At 35.0% G+C, this 27161-nt stretch overlaps 1 protein-coding gene and 1 long non-coding RNA gene across 3 annotated transcripts in view; both read right to left on the bottom strand.

The window, feature by feature from the left end:
• Positions 1-27161, bottom strand: part of spon1b (spondin 1b) — a 57370-nt gene that overhangs the window by 18999 nt on the left and 11210 nt on the right. For both annotated transcript variants that reach the window (XM_043228363.1, XM_043228364.1), the window contains exons 5-6: positions 26786-26902; positions 25906-26054 (exon numbers count right to left, since the gene is read on the bottom strand). In XM_043228363.1, the coding sequence (XP_043084298.1) occupies positions 25906-26054; positions 26786-26902 (266 nt within the window). The remainder of the gene's footprint in view (positions 1-25905; positions 26055-26785; positions 26903-27161) is intronic.
• On the bottom strand, positions 14108-23059 carry LOC122330972. Its single transcript, XR_006248105.1, has 3 exons — positions 23044-23059; positions 14710-14942; positions 14108-14469 (listed from the first exon to the last, which is right to left on the bottom strand). It is a non-coding gene; the product is annotated as an uncharacterized LOC122330972 (long non-coding RNA).

Raw genomic sequence — 27161 nt, 5'->3', positions numbered from 1 at the left:
TCCTGTCTCCAGCTCAACTTTTATCACCTTGAGGCAAGTGCACTTTTTTGTTTTGTGGCCGCAAACTTATTCTCAATTCTTAGGGCCGCTCGCTCGCATTTTACATACAGGTCACACGCAGTGGCCTGGTGTTTGTTTTGTGGATGCAGATATCCTGTGTATCGTGGTATGAATGCTAATGACAATATTTATTTACAGTGTGTAAAGGGACAGGTCATCCAAAATGTGGTCATTTACTCATCCTCATGCCCTTCTAAACCTCTAAGACCTCTTTTGTCAAATAGATTTAAGTAGATATTTTGAAGAACTGTAGCTGTTTTTATGCATAGAGTGAAAGTGAATGGGGTCCAAAACAACACTTGAGACAATTTTCAAAATATTCTTTGGTGATCAACAGTAGAAAGTCAGTCATGCAGGTTTGGCACAACAAAAGGGTGAGTACAAAATTACAGAATTTATGTTTTCTTTTTTTTTTTTTGGTCAATTATTGTGTTGAGGTAATTGTAATTTGGTAAAATTCTTAAGATTTTGGGCTATTTTGCATCATTAATTTAACAGTTTTTTTCAGACTAGCTGAAAGAAAATATTCACATTTAAGAGTTAATTTTATTATGCTTTACCCATTTGCGTTTTTAGATTTTAATTACAACATATTTCTTTAAAACTCAACTTCTGTATTATTATTATTTTTACAAAAGACTTTGTTTATATAAAATTGACCTGATTTGCCCATAATGGTTTGTCTAAATTTATAATAAAATATGTGATTTATTGAGTGTTAAAACACAGATTTCCTCTTTAAAAACTCTTTTTATAGGCAAATGAGGTATTGTCTAATTTATTATGAAATTAATTTTCATACATGTACAGAACTTTTCTGGACATTTATGCAAATTTAACAATAAAAAATAGAAATACAAAACAACTAACTTAATTTGCATGTGAATTATGCAAATAAATTGGCATACAACAAATTTCTCAGAAATTGCTAGTAATTCACAAAACTGCAAGCAATATTGAATGAAACTAGTGCTGTCAAACACATATATATTTATATAATTGATAAATGTATTTTATATATTTTTTAATATATGCATGCATTTAAATATTCATAAGAAATATACATAGTGCACACACATATATTATTAAAATCACAACATTAAAATCACATTTTTTATTGTCATGTTTTTATTGTGTTTTATAGCGTTTGTTTTTAACATGAATCAAAAGAACCCAACTTTTATTTTAGTGCAAAAACTCTTTGTATCTTTTACTCTATTCACCTGTAGTTCTTGCCTTATATTTCTCAGGACGTTATACAAGAAGGACAACTGTTGACTTTCACTTGCAAGCAATGAATTTGCTTGTGGGCCATCCTCGCTGTGCAGCAAATGAGAACTGTGTCACTCCGGGTCCCTGGCTGCTGTTTCTGAAAACGGGTTTTTACACTTCACAGACCGTCGCCCCAAACTGACCCCGACCAAATTGCCGGAGGGATGGAGCGAGACAGAAGAGGAGAGGAACAAAGGATGAGAGGTAGAGGAGTGTGACTGCTGAGAAGCCAAAGGGTCTCAGAGGGTTCTTGGAGAAATGCCTCGGGGAAGGTCATATACACCTTTCCATTTCTGCAGGCTTCAAAAGAGACTGATATAAGCACCTGGGCTGAGTGACTGGGCATGCAGCTCACATATTACCAACGGCTGATGCTGGATGACCAGCCATGGAGAAAGATGCTTTTTGGCCCCATAATGGTGTAGTTGGTGGACGGAGAAACAAAAAAGCAAAATATACTTTAAAAACTATGTTCTTGAAATTGTGCTCTTTTAATGCATGTTAGTTTTATATGTAGTGGAAAACCATTTCAATAAAAGCATTACATTTAATGTCGCTAAAATGTCGAGGTGTAACCATCCAGTAAAAAAACCCCATCAACATACAAATAAATACAACATACAAATAAATCTAATCAAATGATAATGATGAATGATGATGATTCCATGTATTTTTTTATTTACAAGTTATAAATTCATGCACTTAATCTAAAATGTAAATTTAAAAAAATATTAAAAATAAAATAAAGAGAGTTGTAATATGGCATTTTAAAGCATAAACCTTACTGATTTTTTCCCAAATGTATATGATATTTCATTTATTTATTTATTTTTTGGAATAATCCTTATAATCTCATTAACGTTTCCATTCACTAATGAGGCTTTTTCTTTATAGTATCAAGCATTTTTAATCATCAAACGCAAATTTAAATTCAGAAATGAAAATCACATTCATCATTGAAGACGTATTCAAGTCATTGTGTCTATGAATTGTATAGGTATTATCCTATATAATGATTTCAGAAGTTATATTTTTACATTCATAAATTAAAATTTTGTTCACTTGTTCAGTTATGTGAATTCAAGTCAAGTGTATTTTATGTATGAATCAGATTTTTATTATGTTATATTATGACTCCTAAAATATCAAAAGTAATGAAAATTTCTCAGTTAAAATTATGTTCATTATGAAAATGTGAATACAATAAATTTTGAATGCATGAAAAAAATTATAATAATAAATATGAGAGTAATGTCATTAACCAACCCACCATGGGACTAACCGAACCACGCTAACCAGCCAAACCTTGACCTCTTCTCTACTACACACACACACACACACACACACACACACACACACACACAGAGAGCTGAGAGCAGATAGAGAGTGACAAAGGAAAAATATAGAGTTTTCTGGAAGTGCCACTCATTTGGCAAACAGCAATTACCAGCCACCCAGAGCCTGGCAAGCGTGTACTGAAGTTCTCCTCTGAATCGCTTTTTCCAATCTACACCGCTTCTTTCAGAGTCATTGCTACTTATCACCCAATAACCTCCTTTCAGAATAATCCTTCAACAGTCCAAGTACATTACTGGCCCTTTTGTGTTGCCTTTAAGTTCTGAATCATCAGTGATCTTGACCTTGTCCGGACCATTGTGGCCTGCTCTGCCCATGACCGCAATTCCCGCAGGACGTGTCCATCAGCTGCTGGCGAAACGAGCGCGGTGCGGTGGAAGTAATTGAGTTGTGCTCCGAGAGGTGTCAGTCAGAGCTAACAACTCAGAGTCACACTTTGCAAGGCTCTTGCGCATTTTATTTTCATATCATCCAAAATCTGTTTTCAGCCTCGGAATTTTAAAGTGTTGCTTTGAACGTGTCAGTTTAAAGTGTCCCTATTATTCCTTTTCAAATATTGACTTTCCTGCAGCGTGTGACGTAGCTGTGTGTGAATGTAAAAGATCTGCAAAGAGCATGATAAAAATGTAATTTTCTACAAAAAGAAAGAATCAACGTTAAAATGCGTAAACGAGTAGTTGTTAATTCAAGTCCAACTTTTGTCACTTCACGGGGTATACACATTTGCATAATGCACAACTATGTTCTATGTTGGCCGGCTGCGAACAACTTGACCTGCCCTCAAACATGTAATTTTACTGACGACTGCTTCTCTAAACTCTGGCAGTCCTTCATGGGATTTACAAAATGCTTGCGCTTGAACGATGGATCAATAGCAAGTTTATATGGACCTATTGGCTGAATCTTAATCTGTAAGAAAGCATTTAAAGTAAGGGGCATGTTGTTTCCGACACATGTCAGTCACAACAGACTGGATCATCTGACCAATCAGAGCAGAGTTGGCTCACAGAAAAGATGGTTTTAGAGAGATTGAATCTTTTTCAAATTTGCTTTGAAAGAATCGTTTTGACAGTCACTGAAAAAAAAAAAGTTCAATTAAAATGCATATTTTTGAAAAATTGACTTTTTTTGACCTTATATGCATGTAAACCTATTGTAAGAGACATAAGAGGGTACTTTGACAAAAAAAATCATTTTACTCCAAGTTGCTGTGCCCATCAGGTTTGAATTTTACAGTCTTTTTGTTTGAAAGCCTTATTCAAACCAAGAACGATAAAGATAACTACATTAAAATCCAAATTGGACAATAAAGACCTGTTTATTATGAGAGAACATTGTAGTTTTGTCATCTGTTGTTTTAAATATGAAACATTTATCTTTAGAGTTATTGTCCATGGTGAACTGTTCCATTTGTGAACTGGCAGTAGCTGTTTCCAACCCACTATTTTTGTTCGATTTTGTTCTCTTTGGCTTGTTTGATTGAAACGGTGCGTTATTCGCAAATGTTTTTATGCAATACTTCAGCTTACGCCAATGTTTTCGATGAAAATATAGCTATTAACTCCAGTGACAGTTATTAAAAGTGTAAAAAAACTAAAACTATAACTAATAACATTAGCAACGCAATACAATACAAACTCAAACTAAAAGACTGTAACTTAAAAAAAACAACAAAAAATGGAATACTTCATTTAATTGGAATCAGTCTAAAAAAGGATTTTCCTACAGTCTGGCACTGTTAAAATGCATGAATTATTGTTTGCTGTGTTTCGGGCACACATTATTTTTAATTGGCAACGCTCAATAAGAAGTCTCAGTAAATCCCTATAGGCTATTGTTCACTAATTCACAATCCTCAGTATAGATCTGCTGAAAGGTGCGTGATTTCACAATAACGCAAAGAAGTCCACCGTTCTTTCAAGTCCATTACACAAAGGCTCACTTAATCGGCAAGCAGATCTGGAATTGTTTAAAAGCAGAGAAAAGTTTAATGAGAATGCTATTCTCTGTAACTTTGCTGGTTAATGACTTATGCGACTTTCAAAATGGAGATAAGGAAAAATCGATTGCACTGTAAGAAACACTAAAAATAAAGACAGACTCATGATTAATCGAGCACTGCGCAGCATACAGTAATTTCAAACTATAAAACTACATAGACTTTTGTCTAAAAATCCGATATATCTTGTAAACTGTAGAACTTTCTGCGTGACAACTTGCCCCGGTCCCCTGCACAACCGTCTCATGGTTCACAGATCAAACCCACTTTTCAACATTCCGTTTTAATGGAGCCATGTATCGCCGATGTGAAGTTCTGCATAAAAACATAACAAAAGCGAAAGATAATTTTCATACAGGTGAAGACACAATTAATAATTCTGACATGAAAGGGATGCCAAGCAACACACCAACGATTCAGATCAAACGAGCGAAAACAAAGCTCGATCGTCCCTTTTTATCAGGCTCAAGATTGCAACATCAAAAGAGCTCATAATTTCATCCAGGGTTGGGAGGCTTTTGTTGCGGCGTTTACAGTGAGAGAAGGGTTGACGGTGTTTATGGTAATATTGTTAAAACGCAAGAGGGAACTGAGCTAATAATAACTAACTGGATCCCCATCCAGGCTTTAATGTAATCCCGGGAAGTGCAAGACAGGAGAAAATGAGATAACATTCAGTCTCTCTCTCTTTCTCTCTCTCTCTCTCTCTCTCTCTCTTTTTCTCCCTTGCTCGACCTTTCTCACAATGTATAGGGCTGCCTTATGGATTTTTGTCAATCCTATAGTACGTCTAAAATAAGAAAACAGGACATTTATATAACAAAGATTTAATTTTTGTTTCTTTTTAAATTCTCATTTTCTCTATAATAACCTTTCATTCTGGCCGAAGGGTTGTTTTGGTCCAAAGTCTCCATATAAAATTCTCTGTCGTTTATTGTGTCATTCTGATGAAGGAGAGAGGTGAGGCCAACAGCCGGCAGGCATCAGGAAAATGTCACAACTCGGCGGCATTCATAATGTCTATCCCACATAGAAACTTTTTTTTACTTTTCTACAACTTTTTAATGTACTGTTTAAGTTTCAAATGACCTCTCATGAAATTCATGAGATTCAGAATTCATTCAAACATCATTTTTGCCCTTATAGAAGTGTGTACTTTGGTAAAAATGGAGACTAAAATCATTATGTGTTTCACCAATGGTTCTTCTGAACTGGGTATTGAATTATGAGTTATTTAAAGCCCCATTAGAAACATTTTCTTCAAATAAAAACGAGAAAATGAAAGGTCTTAAATGGAGCTTCATAAGATCCTCTGCAGTAAATGGGTGCCATCAGAATTCAAATTGTTGATAAAAACATCACATTAATCAACAAGAACTCCATAAATTAATATCTTTAAAGCAAAAAGATGTATTTGTAGTAAAGCTGTAAATAGTGCAAATATAAATATAAACATTTTGTTCTGAAATTAAATCGCAATTAGTCTCACCTAACATTTATATTTTTAAATATAATTTTGCAATAAATTCACATGTAATATTTAAATTAACGTACAAACAACAAAGACAGTGTATTTGTTTAGATGCATCTTTTAGGCAAGTATCACTTGTTCTGATGATAAAACAAACTATTCTACATCTCGGATCAAGTACATTTTTACGCACATTTAAATTTTTGAGTGAACTATTCCTTTAAAAACGTTTGTAATATATAATAGTAAAAAAAATATTTACCTCTCTTAACTAAACAACTAATTTCTCATCTCAGAAAATCAAATGGTCAACTACGCCATCCACAATCATAGTTTAAAACCTGTATTGTTTTTATATTTCTGTAAAGAAATTTGAGAAACATCTAAGACCAAGTTAATACTTTAACTGACATTGTCACACAACTCCATCAAGTCTCCTAAACTTTGAAAGAGCAGTAAAATCATCTTCCGAGTACTCACTGAAAGCTACCACTCTACCAGATAATTCATGCCAGAAACTGCTTCGCTAAGCTTCATTGATCAATGGTTTTGGCCATAAGTGCACAGAGATATGACTGTCCACACTCAAAATTCTCTCTCACTCCTGCAGGCAAAGGAAAAAATTTAAAAGATCACTCTATAAAAGTTGTACATTTATATAGATTGTAAAGGTAATTCATTTCAGTAATTTAATAAATACTGTCAAATATTTAAAACATGAAAAACTTTAAAAGTTGCCCTTGACAAATTATGTTGACATCATGGCAGTGTCTTTTTATTCTATTGAATCTTTTATTACTTTAAAATGAGGGAAATTGGTTTTAATTAATTTATACATTGATTATTTTACGTTCATGTTGCTACACAAGGCACACAAATGGCACATAACTTGTAGAATAAAATATAAGTTCAAATTAATTTCAGATTCCATTTGTATTCAAGAATTCAAGTATTCAAGAATCGAAACAATCTTTTCAGGACCCTTCAGCTTAATTATGATAGTCTATGATGTTGGTTTACACTTGTTGCGGTGAATGAATTTCAACAGATGTGTAATTAAACAAAACACAGATGCTAATATGTTTAGGAGCTGAATAAAGCTTTAATTGGCTCTGAAAAGCCACATCCATTATCATCGGTCCTTCCAATTACACCTTATAATTCGAACCCTGCATGCCAGCATGTATCACTTGATTTCCAGCCGTTGTTCCTACACTCATTAGCTCTTGGACTTAAACTCTATCCAATTAGACAAACAAATTTGGAATAACTGCAGATGTTGCCATGTAGCTTAGCAACATGAGCCTTGGTTCTCAATTGGGCATCGTAATGACGAGTCCAGATGGCAAAAATTCAGAGAATGATCTGTTACTAATTGGACAGCTGCCACCTTAAAATCTATAGACTTTTAAAAGTCACCAATTTCTGGTTGGCGCATTTATGCACAGGTCACCGTGTTATGCAACATAATTGGTCTATTAGGCTTAGAGACATATTCCAGGCTTATGCTATCGTATTGTGGTTTACAGCCATCTAAAAGTCTGTTTTGACAGAAAGATGTATTGCAACAAGCTTTATTTGACAAATCCATTATGGCCAAAGTGTATCCGTCAATGTTGGTTGCTATACCAACACGCCGAAGTGCAACCACCAATAAGGAGATGGAAGAAAATGAGTTGACTTTTCCCTGCCCTGTGCTCTGTAATTAGTTTCCGACCTCCCGCCAGCACAGGGAATAGACCTATTTGGCAGGGAAATAGACCTGCTGACCTCAGCAGGCTTGAAGACTTACGACAAAGTTCCTCCGAAGGACTTTTGGCACATCTGCAATATGAGAACACGCTGGAGTTCATGTTATCTTGATTTGGACATGAGTGGCGCACGACCTGGTCAAAGTGATGAATAATAACAAATTGCGACAAAATTGCTTGTTTGTTCACGAGCTTTCTAAATAAATCCTGTGACACAGAGAAATTAATTTTATATCCTGTTCTGAGTGATCATTCATTTTAATGGATCGCTAAAATTAGTCTCCTTACTAACATTGTACAGAGCTTTAAAGGTAACATATCATGAAAATCTGGCTTTTCCAGGCTTTTCCTTTAATCGGATTCCCAGTGCATCTTCCAAACAAAGAAATGAAAAAAAGAGTAATCCAGTAACTTTGGGGAACAAAAGCTCATTTGCATTTAAAGAAACAGCCATGAAAAACAGTGTTTCTGCTTCAAATCAAAAAATCATATAATAAATGATCTGTAGGGTATTTTGAGCTGAAACTTCACAGGCACACTCTGGAGATACCAGACTTATATTATTATTATTTTGTAAAAAGAGGTCTCCTATATTCATTATTCATATCCATTATTTTTACAGCACAACATTGAACCTTTCAATTAATTTAGCATTTAACGTGCCCTTATTGTGGGTTATGAAAGATTCATATTTAGGTTTTGGGAGTCCCCAACAACAGCTTGACATGCATCAAGGCCAAAAATTACTTTCATTTTCTGCATTTATTTTTATAATGTTTGCTCAAAGTCTCCCAAATGATTCACTCAACAATTAATTTTTCCAAACCCCTCCTTTGTGTGATGCTAATCTGCGTTTGTGACTCATGTGAATGATTCAGAGTCGACTCTTTCTTTTAAGACAATACCTTAATACAAGGAGCACTTTTATTCCCTTAGAGCTGTTTCACACTGCGTGAAAGGTCATTTTTAAAAGTGCATAAAATGGGCACTTTAAAACTTTCTTTACTTCCTATTTGAATTCATGCAGTATCCACTTGGGAGGCTAGCTGGGAGAATACAGCTGGCATGTCGAACTCAAGCTAAACGCATTAGCAGCACATTCAGACGTGATACTTTGTAGCTCTATGGCACCCAGGCTCTATACAGATGCAAATAACCTTTCCTCTATGTTGTGCACTACCCAAGCCATCTCTCTGTAATTATCTTGTCTTCCACACATTACGCATCCAAACGCTGCTAATAGGAAGTGACACGTGAGGTAACCGAGTCAAGCAATTAAGATGGAGGATTAATGAAAACCTCAGTGAACCCCTATGCCACGCAAAAAATGTCATTCAAAAGTTGAGGACAATGACACCCGACAGTGAGAGATTTTACTTCTTGAAAGCATTGGGTAAACAAAAGAATGAGAGAAAACAAAAATAATGGATCAAATTTCAAGGCACAAATTCAGTTGCTGTTCATTTTGTTGACTACAAACTAAATAACCAAGACTAAAAACTAAAAAGTTTTGGACTGAATCTAGACTGCTTTGTTAGCAGTTTTCTCTGAAGCAGAGCGTACAAGACCATATTTTGACTGAATTACATCTTTCCACAGAAGTACATTCAAGCTAAAGTTTCAAAAAGCTATTTAATAAAGATACATATTATCTTTTTACGTGCATGAGATTAGATGAAACTGTTACATTTAATGAGATCATTTGTCTGGCACAAAAACAAAAACAAGAAATGAGAGCTAAAATGAACTCATGAGCATAAAATACAATTTACAAAAGTATAAAAAAAACAATTTATATAAGACGCTCTAAATATATTATATATATATATATATATATATATATATATATATATATATATATATATATATAAATGCTTCAAAACTGAATATACATTGTTAAAATTAATCAGTGAATCATTAATCTAATTAAATTTAATTTTATTATTTAATTTAATTTAATTTGGTTTAAATTAATTTCTACAAACAACATTATTGACTGAGAAAATGGATTTGGACTGAATCTGAACATGACTTTAACACCATTTATTAACTGAATTTGAGCATCATTGAGCCAAACCAGTTGGTTCAAAGAAATGTTCTACAAAACATTATTTTTCCATTATTACAAATATGTATTCATTATGCTTTTAATGCTGTTTTATATATATATATATATATATATATATATATATATATATATATATATATAAACAGAAGCAAAACACAACAGCTACATTTTGCTTTAAAAACGTACAATTTAAAATGAGTCGATGAATTACTTATTTGTTTAGTGAACTATTCATCGAAACAAACTGTTCAAACAAGTTCAGCGATTTGTCAAGCAATTTTTTCAAACAAGAAGCTGTGTACTGTAGCATGTTACTGGCATCTTTATGTATTTCGTTACTCCACAGCAATATATAAATCCAAGATAAAGAGCAGGTATGCTAAACAGAGACAAGGCATCATAAAGACGTCAGTTGGGAGACTGTTTATGCCGTGCACGGAGGATAAGAGCGATAAGATATCACTTCCTATACGTGCTAGAGCAGCAGCGACTACCAGTTAATCTGCTTTGACGTGAAGAAGCCATAACGGTCTCCATCATGCTTATAAGCGCAGACGGGATAACGTACATCTACCTCAGGCTAGATTAACCCGGATGGGAATACATTCTCTTGGATTCGGAGGCTCCGAAGCTTACAGTCAAGAACGTGAAAAAGAAAACATCTACTACAAGCACGAAGCATTGTGCAGGAGAAACAGCAGAAGTCACAGGTAAACAATCGTCGGATTTCATATCCTGAAGCCCCGCAGACCTTTATTTTCTGTGAGTGTTTTTGTATCTTGTTTTGTAATTAGTTTCTCTTGTATGAGAGCAGTCCGATACCTCCCACTTTAAAAACTCAGCCATGCTTTACGTTCAATAAAATGATTAAACAAAAATGAAAAGAAAAGCTATACTGGGAGAAAAAAAAAAAAAAAAAAAGCAGTGTTTAATCATTTTGTTTTTCAAATGCCATGCCACAGAGCCCCCGAGCGAAAAGTTCAGACATAATTGCTAATTCATATGGCCGACATGATATTGATTGCATACGTGTTGGACCAGAGGGCAATTCATTTGGAGTTTTGTCACATCTAACAAACAACAGGTGTGTGGTGTTGGGTTTTGGTGAGCTGTTGTCATTTGGGGGTTGAGGTAAAGGTTATTAAAATAAACGTTTAACACTGGGATGCATTTTTATGAATGGCCCTAAGGGCTACGTGATGCATATTCATTGTTTTAATCTCGTTAAGGAAGCAATCCCTCGACGTGTAATGAGCATGCAGATCAGATATCTAATCGTGCGGCTTATCGCTAGCTGTTCGGAGGCAATTCTTCATTGTCAGGCCGGTGAATATCCCACAGATTAGCTGCAGGCTAGTTAGTGTGATGTTCAGTTTGGCTAAATAAAATATAAACGTAGCCCTCAGTTATGTGACATGGTCAGAGACGTATTGCAAACATATTCAGCTTTTATTTCTGTGGTCATCAGAAAGGGGGAGATAAAATAAAAAGCAGAAATCTAAAATAAAAATTTCATATCAAGTCTCAAGTGCATTTCTTAAATAAGAATATAAATATTAAAAAAACTCATTAATTCCTTGCTTTTTGTTAAACAAATAACATTTAATTTATAATTTAAATTCTTATATGATTTATAAAAACTGTCATATCGGTCAACACATTTTTAAAAATGAAAACATTACAAAATGTTTTAAGTCTAAAGTTTATACATTTGGTTGTATATATATATATTTACATATCAAATATATATATATATATTAATCACAATTAATTACTTCCAAAATAAAGGTTTTTGTTCAAATAATATATGTGTTTGTATATATCTGTATACATTTATTATGTATTTATACATTTAACAAAAATATGCTAAGTTTATATATTAAATATTTATATATAAATTATATGAATATAAATATATACCTGTAAATGTTTGCTAAATATATACTATAATATATGCTATAATATTAATTTATATAATGTCAGTTATCATATAATATATAATAACAAAAAAGTCACAATCCATTTAAGAAAATAAAAGTCTTATGAAGGCTCATCTATTGTTAGAAATAATATAGAAATATATACTTATAATAAAAAAGTTATATCTTTTAAGTCTTTGGATAAACTTATATGATTTTTCTCACATTTTCTGACAATATCACTGTTAAAAAACCCTTGAGATTGCAATCAGTGAGAATAGAACTATTACAGCTACATTATTTGCAATAATGCATGATTAATTTAAATGCATTATCTTGGAAATAGCAACCTTTCATTTTGAATTATTTCTACTTGCATAAGTAAAATCACTTACTTCACCAAACCATCACAAAGATTAATTTTGCACCGCACTTTTTTTCCAACAAAGGCAATTTTTGACTTGAAAATCGGCACTTTGTTTGTAATTGCATCACCTTCTAATTCGTACGTGGGATTCAGTCATTTAACCTTAGCTACCTGCTTTGGTAATTGCCACTTATGTAACCCCAACTTTCTTTTCTCAAAGTCACTTTGGAAGGAAACCGTCTGCCGAGAGTAAACCCCTTCATGTCCAGTAATGTGCTTCTATACCACTCCACAGGCTTGAGCTCAACATTTTTCACAAGAGCCAATTAGCATAAATTACTATGTAAATACATTAATTATTCCTGGAGTAAATTAATAAGGAAAGTGACAACCCATTGTTGCTTCTCTAGCAGAACTGTCAATTGGCTTCTTAGAGTTTCCTTACTGTCACTGTCATTATCTCCAAATGATTCGTCTCATCTGGATCATTGCTCAAGTACTTATTTCATGAATATGGATGATTTAAAACTTGATCTCTGACACCTATTTGAATATGCACACCATCAGACATTTTGATTGGGTTTAAAAAGATAATTCACCCAAAAATGAAAATTCTTGCTCAACTCTGAATGTTGGCGCCAAATAATTTTAATTCAATATCATTTCCAAAATAATCTTTTTTTGTGTGTTCAACAGTCTTGCAATTTTGGAATGACACGAATGTGAATAAGCGATGACAAAAATGTCATTTTTGGGTGAACTGTCCCTTTAATTAACAACAAAAAAGTATATTCAACTATTCGTTTTCAAATTGACAATCCAGTGGAAAAGTTAAAAATAACTAATCTGCTTGAATGACACACGGCATAATTAATGAAACCCGACTCACATAAATCAGCCGACGTCTGTTCACAAAGCAGCCTAATGAGTACAGAGCTGAGAGAGAGTGATCTAAGATCCGTCAAACCCTGCAGCTCAGGAGAACAGATCTGACAACAGGCCCACCAGTGGACGGTGATGATATCTGTCTGATCCTGACCACAAAGACAACCCCAGGAATACACACGTGCAAACAAATACGCTCCATACTGTCATGCCCGGAGGTGCTTCATTAACACCTGTGCAAAGCAGAGCGAAAAGATGAAAAACATCTCCCTTCAAAAATTCTGTCTATATTTAGATGTATCAGTGGCTAGCTAAAATATACCCAAAAATAAATCTGAAATGCATTTATTTTGTGCTAAGTATACTATAAATATATTTAGATGTTTGTGTGCTAAATATTAAAGAAACCCTGCAATTGTACTTGTAGTATAGAGGTATATTAATTTAGTACTTAATACGCTTTCATTGTAGTAGTGCTTAAGATATACTGAAGTATGTTTGATTGAGGTAAAGTGGAACTATTTTGCAAGTATACTTCAGGTACACTTCTTGCATTATACATACAATCCTCATCAACATCATGCAACACCCACCCGAAAATTAGTACTTTTATTCAGTGAGGATGCATTCAATTTATCAAAAGTGACAGTGATGATATTTAGAATGTTACATAAGGTTCCTATTTTCTATTTCAAGTGTTATGAATTCCATAAAATATACTGATAATGATATAAAATCGTCTTGTGCAGCAAATCAGTGTATTAGAATGATTTCTGAAGGATCGTGCGATAAAGAAAATTAAGCATTTACCTCACAGGAATAAATTATATTTAAGCATACATTACAATAAAAACAGCTACTTTAAATTTAAATAATATTTCACAATTTTCTGCTGTATATGTGTTCAAATAAATGCAGGTGAGTAGGTAAAAATCTTATTTTTTAAACTGAAACCAGTTGTATTCGTATTTTGTGATTCCATTAAGCAAAATCACTTCAAAAAGCCATAACTGTATAAAAATATGGATCAGTTAATGGAGGAGGCATTTAGGGTAAAAGTAATGTTCTTATTAAAAGGAAGCAGTTGGTTGTTATGTACATGTTTCCACCCCAGCATCTGGCACGGCTCAGAAACTGAAGACGCAGCACAACTGAAGTGCCATCACTACCTTAAAGACATTTGACACCTCGGAGAAAGTCTGTTTCTTTGACGTGCAGCTTTCATCCCTCATGTTTTTCAAGACCGACTGAAAAAAGAGCTGCGATGGACCTGCTGACCCGACAGATGTGGCTCCAAACCAAACAGCTCAGTCCCCAAAACCTGGATTTAAAACAGAATCCAGCAATTGATCTAGACATTTCAGGAAACATTTCAGTTTGAGCAACGGACTTCATTTGGACGAATCATTTCACATTTTTATTTAGACTGTCACACTTGATTTAGTGTTAATGCACCGTTTCATTCTTGAAACCGAAGTGATAGTGAATGCTAAAATGTCTTCTCCAGTTATTTCATTTGCAGAATTTTTTCTAGTATTGTAACTTTTTAACTCAAAAATACCTAGGTCCTTTCCTTCCATTACTTTCAGAGAAGAATCCAGTGAGGCATGTTTCAAAACCGTCCAAATGAAAGACCTTTGCAATCTCCTCTGTCCATATCTTCCCTTTTCACAGAGTTGAAGTCTGTCTTCCACCACCTGTCACTCTCCCCTCATTCGTCTCGAAGCTCTACAGCCAATCATCTCTGAGTCTGACAGGACCGCAGAGGGACTATTATGGGCAGGGATGGGAGTTCTGCTGGGAGGCAAACAGTGATCTGTAATGGTCGATACAGTTTAAACTAACAAGAACAAAAGATCTTTTTTTGCTTCTTAAGATACGGCACTATAGAAGTATGTTTTTTGGGACCAATACCGGAGAGATGACAAAAATATCAATATATGGTTTGGGTGTGTATTTATATTAATAAAATACATATACACAGAACACACACAGACACATATATTATTTATGTGTGTGTATATATATATATATATATATATATATATATATATATATATATATATATATATATATATATATATATATATATAAAAAAAAAAGAGAGATATAGAGATATTTTCATATATATTTTATAGCTTTATAAAACTAAACTAACTGCAATAAACACACACACAACTAACAAACTACCATTAATAAAATAAATTACCTATTTATTGTACATTTCTTTTACGAAGACAAGATATTGCCTTTTTATAATATGCAACAATAAATCATGCAAAGAAACAGTTATGATTATACAGCTGACTCTGTTCACCCACGGCATTTAATATTTTGACTATTACTATACAAGTCTATCTGTCTTCAGAATAAATACTATCAAAATCAAAAATGTTAGCCAGGGACCTCTGGTTGAGTTGACATGGAATGACACAGTTAATAAAAGCTATAAAAACACCTACAGTAAGCGCCTTTTAAATATTAAATTCTGAAAAAAAAAATGCCATGACCAAGAAGCTTAATTTTCCCACATCTGCTTAAAATGCAGGAATGACGCGAGCGTGTAACAGGTGTGTCGACCTGTCATCAATCACAAACACAGTCCATTCAAACAAGCATCAGCTCTTCAGACACGCACCCTAGAATCGTAACAGCTCTCTTTTTTTAATCTTTCGCTGTCTTGGCTGGCCTTTTGAGTATGCAGGCTTCTCAGCTGTCAGTCAGCTTTGGCCTTGTCAGTTTGTTTTGTGCACTGTCTGACCTCCCTCTGAATGATATGTGTTCTTTCAGGCCTCCCAGAGCGTTAGCACAGAGCCGCGCAAACCAAATTACGGAAGATTACTGTCAGTCGGCCCATTCCCGCCGAGGTCTCATTTACATAGGGAAAACAAGGCAGGGAAAAAGGGCCATTATTGAAAACGGATTTATGAGGGATCCCTCATGAATTAAAGAAAGTGCATCGCATAATGTGGCTTTATTGTGTTTTGTCCAAGTGCCGGGTTATGAAGACTGTACCGACTTAGAGGGAGTCGAGGGACCTGGACGTACCCTCTGAATCTCAATATGGGAACGCTAGCCATTCTTTTACATTCTTTGGATGCTGGAATGGAGAGTCTAGTTCTTGTTCCTCTGGAGAATGAACATTGTGAAACACCATGTGTGTCCACTGAATCTTGAAATATCGCCAGCCTGTCTTTTATGTACATCTATACGCCACTGCTATGGTTCTCGGCATGCTAATTTCTGTAGGAACAATAGGGTTATATTTCGGTCATTCGCTGCGGCTCTATTTGACCCTTTATATTACACTATAAATATCTGGTGTGCATAAAACATTTGAAATACAAAGGCAATAATATGCATGGCTTTTTAGAGTTGAACATATTCTATAATGTCAATAAATGTAACAATTTAAATGCAATAATTACAACTTCAAATGTAATTAAATGTCATTTAAATGTAATGTGATTGTAACTGTATTGTTTATACTTTATTTAATTGATTATCAATTAAGATATTTACAAAAACCATAATCTAAGATGAAGAGTTAGGTTACACCTTATTTTAAGGTGTCATTGTTACAAAGTAATTATACTTTTAAGCACTGAGGTATAATAGTTATCTAAAAGTACTATATTTTTAGGGTTATGATTAGGATTACTTGCATGTAAGTAACAAGAACACCCTAAAATAAAGTGTTACCAAGATTTATATGCAAATTGTTCTATTTATTTACATAACATATTTAAATATTCAATATTATGTTTCAATTTTCTGTAAGAAGTGCATTACATGGAGAGAAAGGTGCACTATCTTAAAATAACTGACATTATGACAAATATTCACGATATAAATACATTATAATATACCTTAAACTGTCCTGGTATGAATTATGACATGAATCACTTCTCACTCATTTTGAGCTGAAATACAAAGTCATTCTGATACTACAAGACAAGAACTTGCTCAGTGTGAAAGCACAATCTACTACTGCAACCACATTAATAACAAATGAATAGGATTATTTAACCTCAAAAATATGCATTAATCAAACTCTCTTGCTATACTTTTTGGTTTGACATTACATAAGTATGTATTAATAGAAAATGCATTTCTTGTATTCCAGAAAGTTGAAAGCTTTGGAATAGTAAACAAAAATATATTTTTTTCAATAAAATTGGCTTAGAATGTCTTTTCCCCCCCCTCAGCATGGTAAGAGCTGTAGCCCAATTTTAAATGTCTATTTTTCAATTCAAGTAGTCAAAGAAAGGCTGTAGGCTTTGAAGGGTTGTATGGTAGCTAAGATTCCCTTTAAAGTCCGTTGCTTCAGAGATGGAAAAAAATGAGAGCACATCCTGTAACATGTCAGATGTGAGTGCTTAGCGTTTGCTTTTTTCGCTTGACAGACTTGGGAGACTTGGGGCCGAATGGTTCGCAGCAATTTCCTCTGAAACGCAGAAGTGGGGTTCAGACAAAAGTGAAGGAGGACATGGTAGGCGGTCCTGCCTCATCTCACACAAAGAGGTCTAGCAGGCTTCTAATGGAGCGCCCCAAAAAATCCATCCATCCATCCATCCATCCATCCATCTACTGTTTCCACTGTAAACCCCTCTCGAAAAGAGGCTCTAGAAACCCTTGTCATTAGTCGCTTGCCATTTCTATCGCTTCTTATTATAGTTGAAGATTGGACCTAATTATCACCTGGTAATAATGAACTGGAATCAGTCTCTCTATCTATATCACACAATCATCTTTCATTCTCTTTCCCGTTCATTCTCTAATTTACACGGGAAATTAGTAAAGTCAAATTTCATCTGTACATGTAGCCACCAGGAGCGGCTCAAGTGATAATCTTTTCCTGAGTTGCAGCAAGGTATCACATCGCTGTCAAAGAAAGCACAGCTCCATATCCATGTAATACACCCAATCAGCATCGCTCCATTGACCTCTACATCCAGACTGTGTCACTGCTAATTATATATCCACAGACCTCTCTATTACCACAAAATGCTTCAGAGGTCTGACAATATAAAAGAATAAATGTTATTTTTCTATGTTTTGGCAAAGCATTACATCTCCTCAAACGAAGTCTCACATAGTAAAGTATGCATTGGTTCATTCGATTAAAAATATTTTAATGATTTGTATGTAGTGCTACGGTGTAATTAATTTTTTGTAAATCATCTTATTTGTATGTAAATTAAGCGGTTATTGTGTGATTATTTAAAATAAGCTCTGAAGAATCATTAAAATATTAAAATGATTAAACACTGTATGATTAACTCATTAAAATACATTTATTTTCAAAAAAACAGAAACTCATAGAATGTTTGCAAGCACTCAAGCAATGAACATTAAAGAGGATTAGGGGATAGTTCACCTTAAACTTCAATTCTGCCATTAATTACTCATCCTCATTTCATTCCAAATCCGTAAGACCATTGTTCATCTTTGGAACACAAATTAAGATATTTTCTATTAAATTGAAGAGCTTTCTGACCCTGCATAGACATCAACGCAAATTACATGTTCAAGGCCCATAAATGTAGTAAGGACATTGCAGTAAGAATACTCATTGAGCGCAAAGAAAACAAAAACTAACTTAATTCATATTTTTGATCAAATCAGTTGAGTAAATGATTCAATGACTCCCTCATAAAGACACTTGATTCATTCAAATGAATCGGCTGAATGACTGATTCAATCTCATTAATAAAGACACTTCCTGGAGTAAGAAATGAAACATAAAAGCACGCAAAATGTACTTTCTCTGTAGTTGAACTACTTAAACCTTAAGCAGCTTAAACTTACAGCCTGGAAAAACAGTACCTCAGAAGCTTCCCCAACACTGGTAGGTGTTTTCAGGGAGGTTGTTGTTGGGGATGTGCATTGGAGGTTCTCAGGATTAGAAGAGGAGCTTTGGAAACACCTGGGGGTGCTTGGGAGACGCGACTGCCAACCCTAAGCTCCGACACAGAGCTTTGTATGGAGCTCTTAGGCTTTGAGTCCCTGCTATCACAGCAAAGTCCACCCCAGATGTTTCACATTCCGCCATGATCCCAAGGATTACTGAAACACATGACCTGAGCACCTTTGGACCGCGGTGCTTACGCAGGTTGCCACACACACACCGAAGTAGAAATGACAGAATGATAGAAGTTGTGTGCACATCAATAGAGGGTTCATTTTGTGCTTGCACAGCCAAAGTCCCAACTTAAGGCTCCTAAACCCTCAGAACACTAGGGTTATAAAACGAAGGGGGTGTGCATTAGTAGCCTACTTATGAAAACAAAGCTTTGACGTCAAAGTCTAGAGGACGTTTTGGAGAAATTCCAAATGATAGAATGTTTGGCCCCATAGCTTTTTATACTGTGAGAACCGGGTCCCTTATGCTGTGACTTATTCATGTGTTTGGTGAGATTCCCTTTAGCTACTACAAACTTCAATTCTTCTTCCTGGGCTAGATGCAAAAAACAACATGACAGATAGAAACAAACTGTAGTCCTACTCCTCCAGTTGATTCCTAAACACACATTAAAGCACTTTACGTTGTTTACAGAAAGCCTTGAAACAATTTGCTGGACCGCTGTTCTTTTTGTACATCAGTAATGCTTGCTGGAACCACCGCCAGAAGAAGCATTAGCTTTGTTTTTCATACGCTGATGTCTCAGAGCGGCATCCAAAGCAAAGCTGACAGGCAACCTGAAACCTGCCAGTCTGATGAAACAAGACAATTGTTCTCGGTTAAAGAACTGAAACATCTTTCTAAACAGTATGACCGTTTGCAGGGCCTCGTAGCTCTGAAACGGACAATGGGACCAGCGAGCAGAAGTTTTGGGATGGTGTGGAAGAATCCTATGGATGCCATCCAAAGCCCCCCAAGCTCAGCCTGTGAGAATTAGGCTTTAGGAATATTGTCATTGCAGCTCGAGTCGCAAATGGTCACAAAACTCTTTATTTTCCCTTTGGTGCTTTTTATTCTAAAGTGGTCTTTCGTTGGATCTGGCAAGACATATCCAAGAGAGGAGTGAGAAGTTAAATCAAACAGATAGGCGAGAATGAGTTTGTCTACTCTAAATATAGTTTCCATGGGGACTGACTTCATCTTTAATTGCTGGTTTGAACAGCGAAATGGTAGAAATTTGTTGTTTTGTTGATGACCTGCACTGCTAATGAGGAACTCTGAGGGTTTCTGTGCTAGAAACTTATCTCAGGCTAACACAATGTGCATACATTCAAATTCAAAATTGCTGTCATTAACACTTTCAAAAGAATGCAAATCAGTTGCAATTCTTTTCTGGGGAACTCAGGAAGAAAAAAATATAGTATCTTTATTAGGAATTAGCATCAAATCAATTAAGTTGAAGCCGAAGGGTGTACAGTTTTTCAGTGTCAAAATTAACTCTCCTATGTTAGCTTGATCCTATGTAGTGAAAAACATTTAGTAAAATGTGTTTTCAGTACATGTATTTGATGCTAAGTATATAACAAATCCATTTACATATTTAAGCACTTAATAAAAAATACCATGCAATTGTAATTTTGTATTAACGCACTTTAATTGTGCAGAAGTAATGCTGAAATGCAACTAAACATATACTTAAGTGTGCATAATGCACAAGCATTAACAAATATAGTTTCATTATAATTTTTATATCATAAGTCTTAAGTGATAAGTCATAAGTGTTAATAGATTTGAACACTTGGTATAAATTAAATGTACAACTTTTTAAAAGGAAATGCAACCTTGGTAAGCATAAGAGGCTTCTTTCAAACACATTTCACAAATGGCACAGAAATCCCACATTTTAGCTTTAAATGATATTAAAAATTGCTCATTGCTCATTTCACAACTAGAATACAGTATTTTGGCAGCATCACTGTATATCACAGGGAAATAGACCGAAAACCGGTCATGACAGTAGACGCTTCACAGCCTCAGCTGACAATTAACACATTTTAAAAGAAAGAAGCACTTCATGTTTAATGGTTCAACAAAAACTAAACATCAAATTCATATCAATGCTGCAATGTTTAATTAACGCATACAGACACTAATTAACAGAGCCTGCTAAGAGGCACAAGCAAACACCCACCTATACGACACAAAGTTTCTCACAGCGTATTTAGCATGTAAATAGAGACTTCCATACTGTTAGCACAAATGGATATTTCGCAGTTATGTACATCTTAGTGCTCATAAAGCATTAAGCATCCCGTCCTCTTCGGGGAATGCTTAATTCTAACGCACAATTCATTCACTTTGCCATTTGCCTCACACTGTGCTTTTGATAGATTGTGGGATAAATATATCATCTCCAAAATGAGATGATAATAAGATTCATAATGACATAACAGCTAAGTTGGGACAACAAACGCTAAGAAATTGCCTCCAAACCTCCCGTTTCCCATCGTCTGAGATCTTCCAAAGCTTGAAAACAGTCTGACTTTCCTAGAGTCGGTTTTATGACACTCTGTAATCACGACATCCACCTCATTAACTAAGTGAAGCATGTTATAATGCTATTCCAAATTTTTATTCCAAATTGAACGTGTCTGTGAAAATGTGGACAGTAAGCTCAAGGTCAAAATTCACCAGGGGACTCTGGGAGAAACGAAAATTACATATTTTAATCATCATAAAAAAAAGACGGGGGAAAAAGATGATTTGAATTCTGTGGCCTGGCAATAATAAAAAAAAAAAAAAAAAAAAAGACTAGAAAAAGATTACATCTCTGTCCACGAGCCAGCTACAGGAAAGAAAATTACCAACCTTTTGACTTTGTAGCGCTACCGTACTTCAGTTTTAAAGGGAGAGCCATTGAACAAGCAGTTGTAAACAAGATAATAGTATAATTTATCAGTAAAGTGATATTTCTGGCTTAATGCAAAGCTATTTGGTTTTAGCCTATTATAAGCATTAGCTCATTATAGGATTATTTCCCCCCTTATTTTAAGGTCAGGTTTGAAATTCCAATGAAAAACTGAGGAAAGTGAGCTGGTCTATACTTACAAAAGAACGCTTTTCTGCAATGTTGTTGAATACGTATTACTGACTCCTGTCTATTGTCGCAGTTTGGCATTCAAGAAGAGACTGCAGCAGCGTGATCTACGGCTGAAATATTTATCCGCATGGCTCTTTTCTACTGAAAATGTCCTGCGATTGCTTTCCCGAAAGCGATGTGCCTAATGGTGAAATGATGCCTGCCAAAAATGACAGTAAATGACTGTGATGGTTTTTGGAGAAAGCTTTGATGACTGATTTTACAGTAGCGCTGCAGTGTTTCTGGAAGCTGCTTCCTCGAGGCGAATAGCAGGGAAAATTGTGCGCTGAAGAAGTCTGAAATACAATTTCATGCTAAAAGCTTTAAAATGATCATATATATTGTAATACAAATGTAAACGTGCTAAAGGAAAAGTGCATCCAAAAATGAAAAATGCCTATAATGTTCTTTTCCTTTCTGTAAAATTGTGAATGGCAACCAGGGGCTATGAACACAATGTATCATAAAAGCATCATAAAATACATCTATACGACTTACTACACTGCAAGGCAGTTTGTATGATACTTTTATGAGGATTTTAGAGCTTGACAGCCTCTTGTCACTATTTATTTTCATTGTATCAAAAATAACAGCATGAACATTGTGCTAAACACCTCAAATCATCACTGAAAACAAAAAATGTAAGGTTTAGATTAACATGAGGGTTAGTGAATGATGGCAGAATTCATTTACCCGAGTGAACTATTTCTTTCAAATCAAACAAGCACGGTGCACATCAAATCTTCGGAGATCATTGAATGATCCCCTGAAGTTAATTTGCTAAAAGCTGGAAAAAAAAAAAAACTGCCACAAAGCAAATCAGTTCAAAGGGTCCCTGCAGACAGATTCACCTTTACTGGGGTTACAAAGCGTCCGCACCACCTCAAAAGATGAATGAGCATGTCAGGTAAAATCAACCAACAGTATCAGAACGGAGACCAAGCATGTGGAAAAAGCCCTGAAAGCACAAAAGAGCTGTAAAATAAATGGACAAGATAGAAGAAAACAAAATCAATTCTGGGATGACAGACAGTTGACAGCTTCAAAAAAGGAATAATAAAGAGCAGCTCTATTGGCCGGTGGCTTTGTCTACTGCACTTCTGTATTGTGTCTATGTGTCTTTGTAATTTTAATATTGATTTTTCATTGTTAAACTTGTTTACTTGTGAATTTTCTGCTTTGTAGGAAGAACTGTGTAGACAGGACTTTTAATGTACTTGTTTGCAATGCCAAACGAAACAAATGTTGACAGCACGAAAGTGCCTGTAGCACAGATCAATAAATAATTGTGGGCAAATTTGTCAGCCATGCCCCAAGACAATGAACAAAATTCTAAGACCTTCTAGGAATACTGTAAATGAAAGATTAAATCTGATGAGACGTCTTATGATCCAGTACTTTTTCATTTTGATACCGCAATGAATAGAATTAGTCTTGATTTAGCAAAACATCATATGCTGTATACACACATTTTATATATGATATAATTCCTTACACAATTAAAGAATAAATTTTTATTTAAATGATTGATTTCTGACAAATACATTATTACTATATTTTTAACGAGCAACTAAATGTTGACCTAGGCAGCTCTTAAAGTGACAGCAGTCAGTATTGCTGCAGCCTGTCACTCATGCTAATTAAACAACAAAAGAGAGGACATTTCTCACTGCTCTTGACTAAACCACTTCTGTAACTTTGATACAAAGAAAAATACCTATATATTAAATTGACAGGGTAAAGAATATGCAGTGTTTTTGTACATTTGATTGCCTTTTATAGGGCTGGGCGATATGGCAAAAGGTTTGACTGATTCTCAATTTTTTAAGTTTTTTCTTAACTAGGCAACTTAAAGTGACCATTTCTTTATTAAACCTTAACTCTAGCTAAAGGAAATTCTATTCCAAGTGCACCACAAATTAAGTACAATATAAATATAAATATTCTGTAAAAGTAATGAACAACAGCTTTCAGCTGTTCACTACAGTGCAAACATAAAATATCAGACATACACTAGTTCTTCACGGGGTTTTCATGCGGTTTCAATTCAATCACGTGCACAGACGTGCAATTCTTTTCTCTTTACTGTTATCACTGGCATACTGTCAAAGTGTTTAATTCTAAAGTTTGGTAACATTTCTATTCATAACATTACATTTGAATAAATCGAAATGAATAAACTTTATACAAGGCATTTCTCATTTATTTTTTTCTATTGTTTATTGGCCCATTGCTAGTAATTAGTTTCTCATTCTCATTTAATAACTGACTGTTCACTTGTCTTCAGTGAGCTTGAGTGTTTTTTTATTATTATTATTATTATTATTATTTAATCTAGTATTTTTATGGTGAATTTTTTGTGACAAGAATTATGAAATTAATTATTTGTAATATGTAGATGTAAACATTTTATGTGTGTATTACATGTGTATATTATATCGCTAGGATTATACAACCAACACTTAATTAGAAATCAATTAGCAAAATAAAAAAATTAACAAAAATGCGTGGGTGAAGACATAATGACTCTGTGACCATCAATCTGAGATGTGTCAAGAAGTGCACTGCAAATCCACCTACAGTGCATTGTGTGAAAGACAAATGGGAACATGTAGGGTATGAACCTTTCCCAGGTGACCTTTAAAATCCTCATGGAGGCAGCCGGTGTTAACGCTGAATTATACTGCACACACCTTCCTACAAAGCTGCTGAATGACCTTCCGTCTCAGACTGCATGCGATTGTTAACGTGTCTTTCAAGAGTCGGAAATTAACATTAAATTACAGCAATGTGAAGATTGGCTGATACTGACTAATGTGTTTAATTAAGATGCTAGGCAGAACCCTCCGTTAACTGATCAACCTTTGACATGTTATTTCCGATGCCGTGTGTGCGCGGGGAACTTCAGAAACATAAAATGAGTGCCAAGCAACTTTTGATGGAGTGAAAGCAATAAGTAAGCTAATGGAATTTGATTTGATTTTGCGGGTGCTGACAAAACTTTAAATCAATTATTATAGATGAAAAAACTTCTATGATAAAGGGTATTGCTTCTAGTACTGGGGATTTTGATTCATCCCATTCACCAATATGATTCATTCTTTCTGTAATTTTTATCATTAGGCTGAGACAAATGGCTTTTCTTCTATTGTGAGTCAATGAATCAACCATTTAATCACAGAGTCATTCACAACCAAAACGAGTCTTGTTATGGCTTATTAAACTCTGTGTCAGCTAAAAGATAAAAAAATAGCTTTTAAGCACATTAAGGTCTTTCTCAACCAAAGACAATAAAGCAGACTGATTTGTTTTCCTCCATTTTGTCACCTAGAGCCTATGTTTATCAAGCGACCAAAGCAGTCACGCACTTCCAAGGAAGATTTTCAGTGTCAGAGGAAGAGAAAGAGAAATGATTTGTTCAAAAACACTGACTCGGTTACTTAAACTATTCGTTCAGATTCGTCCCTTTCGGCTAGTCTTAAAACAATCCTAAACAAACAGCGAATTGAAAAAGCATCAGAAATGCAACGAGCCTAATCCTGGCCGACGCGAAACATTTAAATTCAATCTCTTTCGGATAAACAGCTGCTAATCCCACTGAAAGCACAACTCGGCTTGAAAGTCGAGCAATTACTTCAGCATTAGCTTTCATGTTGAACTTCATCTGTCTGATCCGGATATCTCATCTCGTCGCACTTAGCCAGAAGGCCTACCTTTTGTCGAATCTCCTCCTCCATTTTGACGGGTGATCCATACTCAGCCACCTGCTTGACTCCTTCACTGGCGAAACCTCCGTACTCCCATAACACATAGCTCCTCGAGTGAGACGCGCCAATGAGAGCCGACCAATGATTAGCACGTCCTTTGGGACAGAAACAACAGCGGTGAAACAAATAAGGGATTTTTCGAGCTGCAGCTTCATATAAAGCTAAATCGCCCCAGTTAATTGCACTACTAAAGTAAGTTGTTCTCTAGAGTGTATCTTCATACATCTAAGCTTCTACTCTTGTCTCTCTTTAAAGAACCTACAGCATACATCAACGTCTGTTTCCACAGACCTATTAACTAGCAGCAGTGCGTTTTGTGGCAACATCCGCCTTGCTTCTCTTATCTCACAAAGTATCGCAGCCCAGGCTGTAGTCTTGTTGCTTGCCAGACAGTAAATAACAGATTGGATCATTGCTGCCACACACATAGGTAACGAACCAGCTCTCCTGCTGACTGCTATATTAGCAAACCAGCCCTGAGAGCTAAAGCTGCAGGAAAAAGATATTGCTGCCCACCTCAGGCCATGTTACAACTTCTTCTGCAAGAAAGTGTCTTTTCTAATCAGAGTGGCATTAAAGCATATCAAGAATGTGTTTTCATTGCTTTTTAAAACCTAATTGTAGTACCTGACACACACACACACGCACACACACACACACACACACACACACACACACATATATGTGTGTGTGTGTCATGATAGAGAGAGTATATATAAAGAGTTTTACATAAAGATATTGCATGATTTTAAACACATGTATCAAACTTAAAAAGGATATGGAAAATGCATGTAATATATCAAATGTCTTAAGGGTTTGTTCTTACTTGGGTAGTCTTTGGGATGGATCTTCTCGGACCAGTTTCCATAGAAAGTGACTCTATACTTGGCAGTTCCACAAGCACAGCACTCTTGAACAGGTTTTTCAGTCGTCGCAACTGGATCTGCAATCCACAACGATCAGAAGATTATAGTTATTTGTCTTCAATTGCATTGTGTCCATTATTTCCATTTTACGTCCTTATTTCCATCCAACTGCTGAGAATGTGTTTCTCCTTTTATTGTCACATAACAATGCACATGTGCATTTAACCTCCTCCTTCCACACACACTCTAGCCTATTCAAACATTAAACATACAAAAACTTGATGTGGCATGCATAAACACAACCACTTACAAGGCATATATTTTATTCAGAAACAT

Source organism: Puntigrus tetrazona, chromosome 25, assembly GCF_018831695.1.
Source record: "Puntigrus tetrazona isolate hp1 chromosome 25, ASM1883169v1, whole genome shotgun sequence".
Classification (NCBI taxonomy): domain Eukaryota; kingdom Metazoa; phylum Chordata; class Actinopteri; order Cypriniformes; family Cyprinidae; genus Puntigrus; species Puntigrus tetrazona.
The sequence above is the reverse complement of the archived record's forward strand: the minus strand, read 5'-3'. Positions and strand labels throughout refer to the sequence as shown.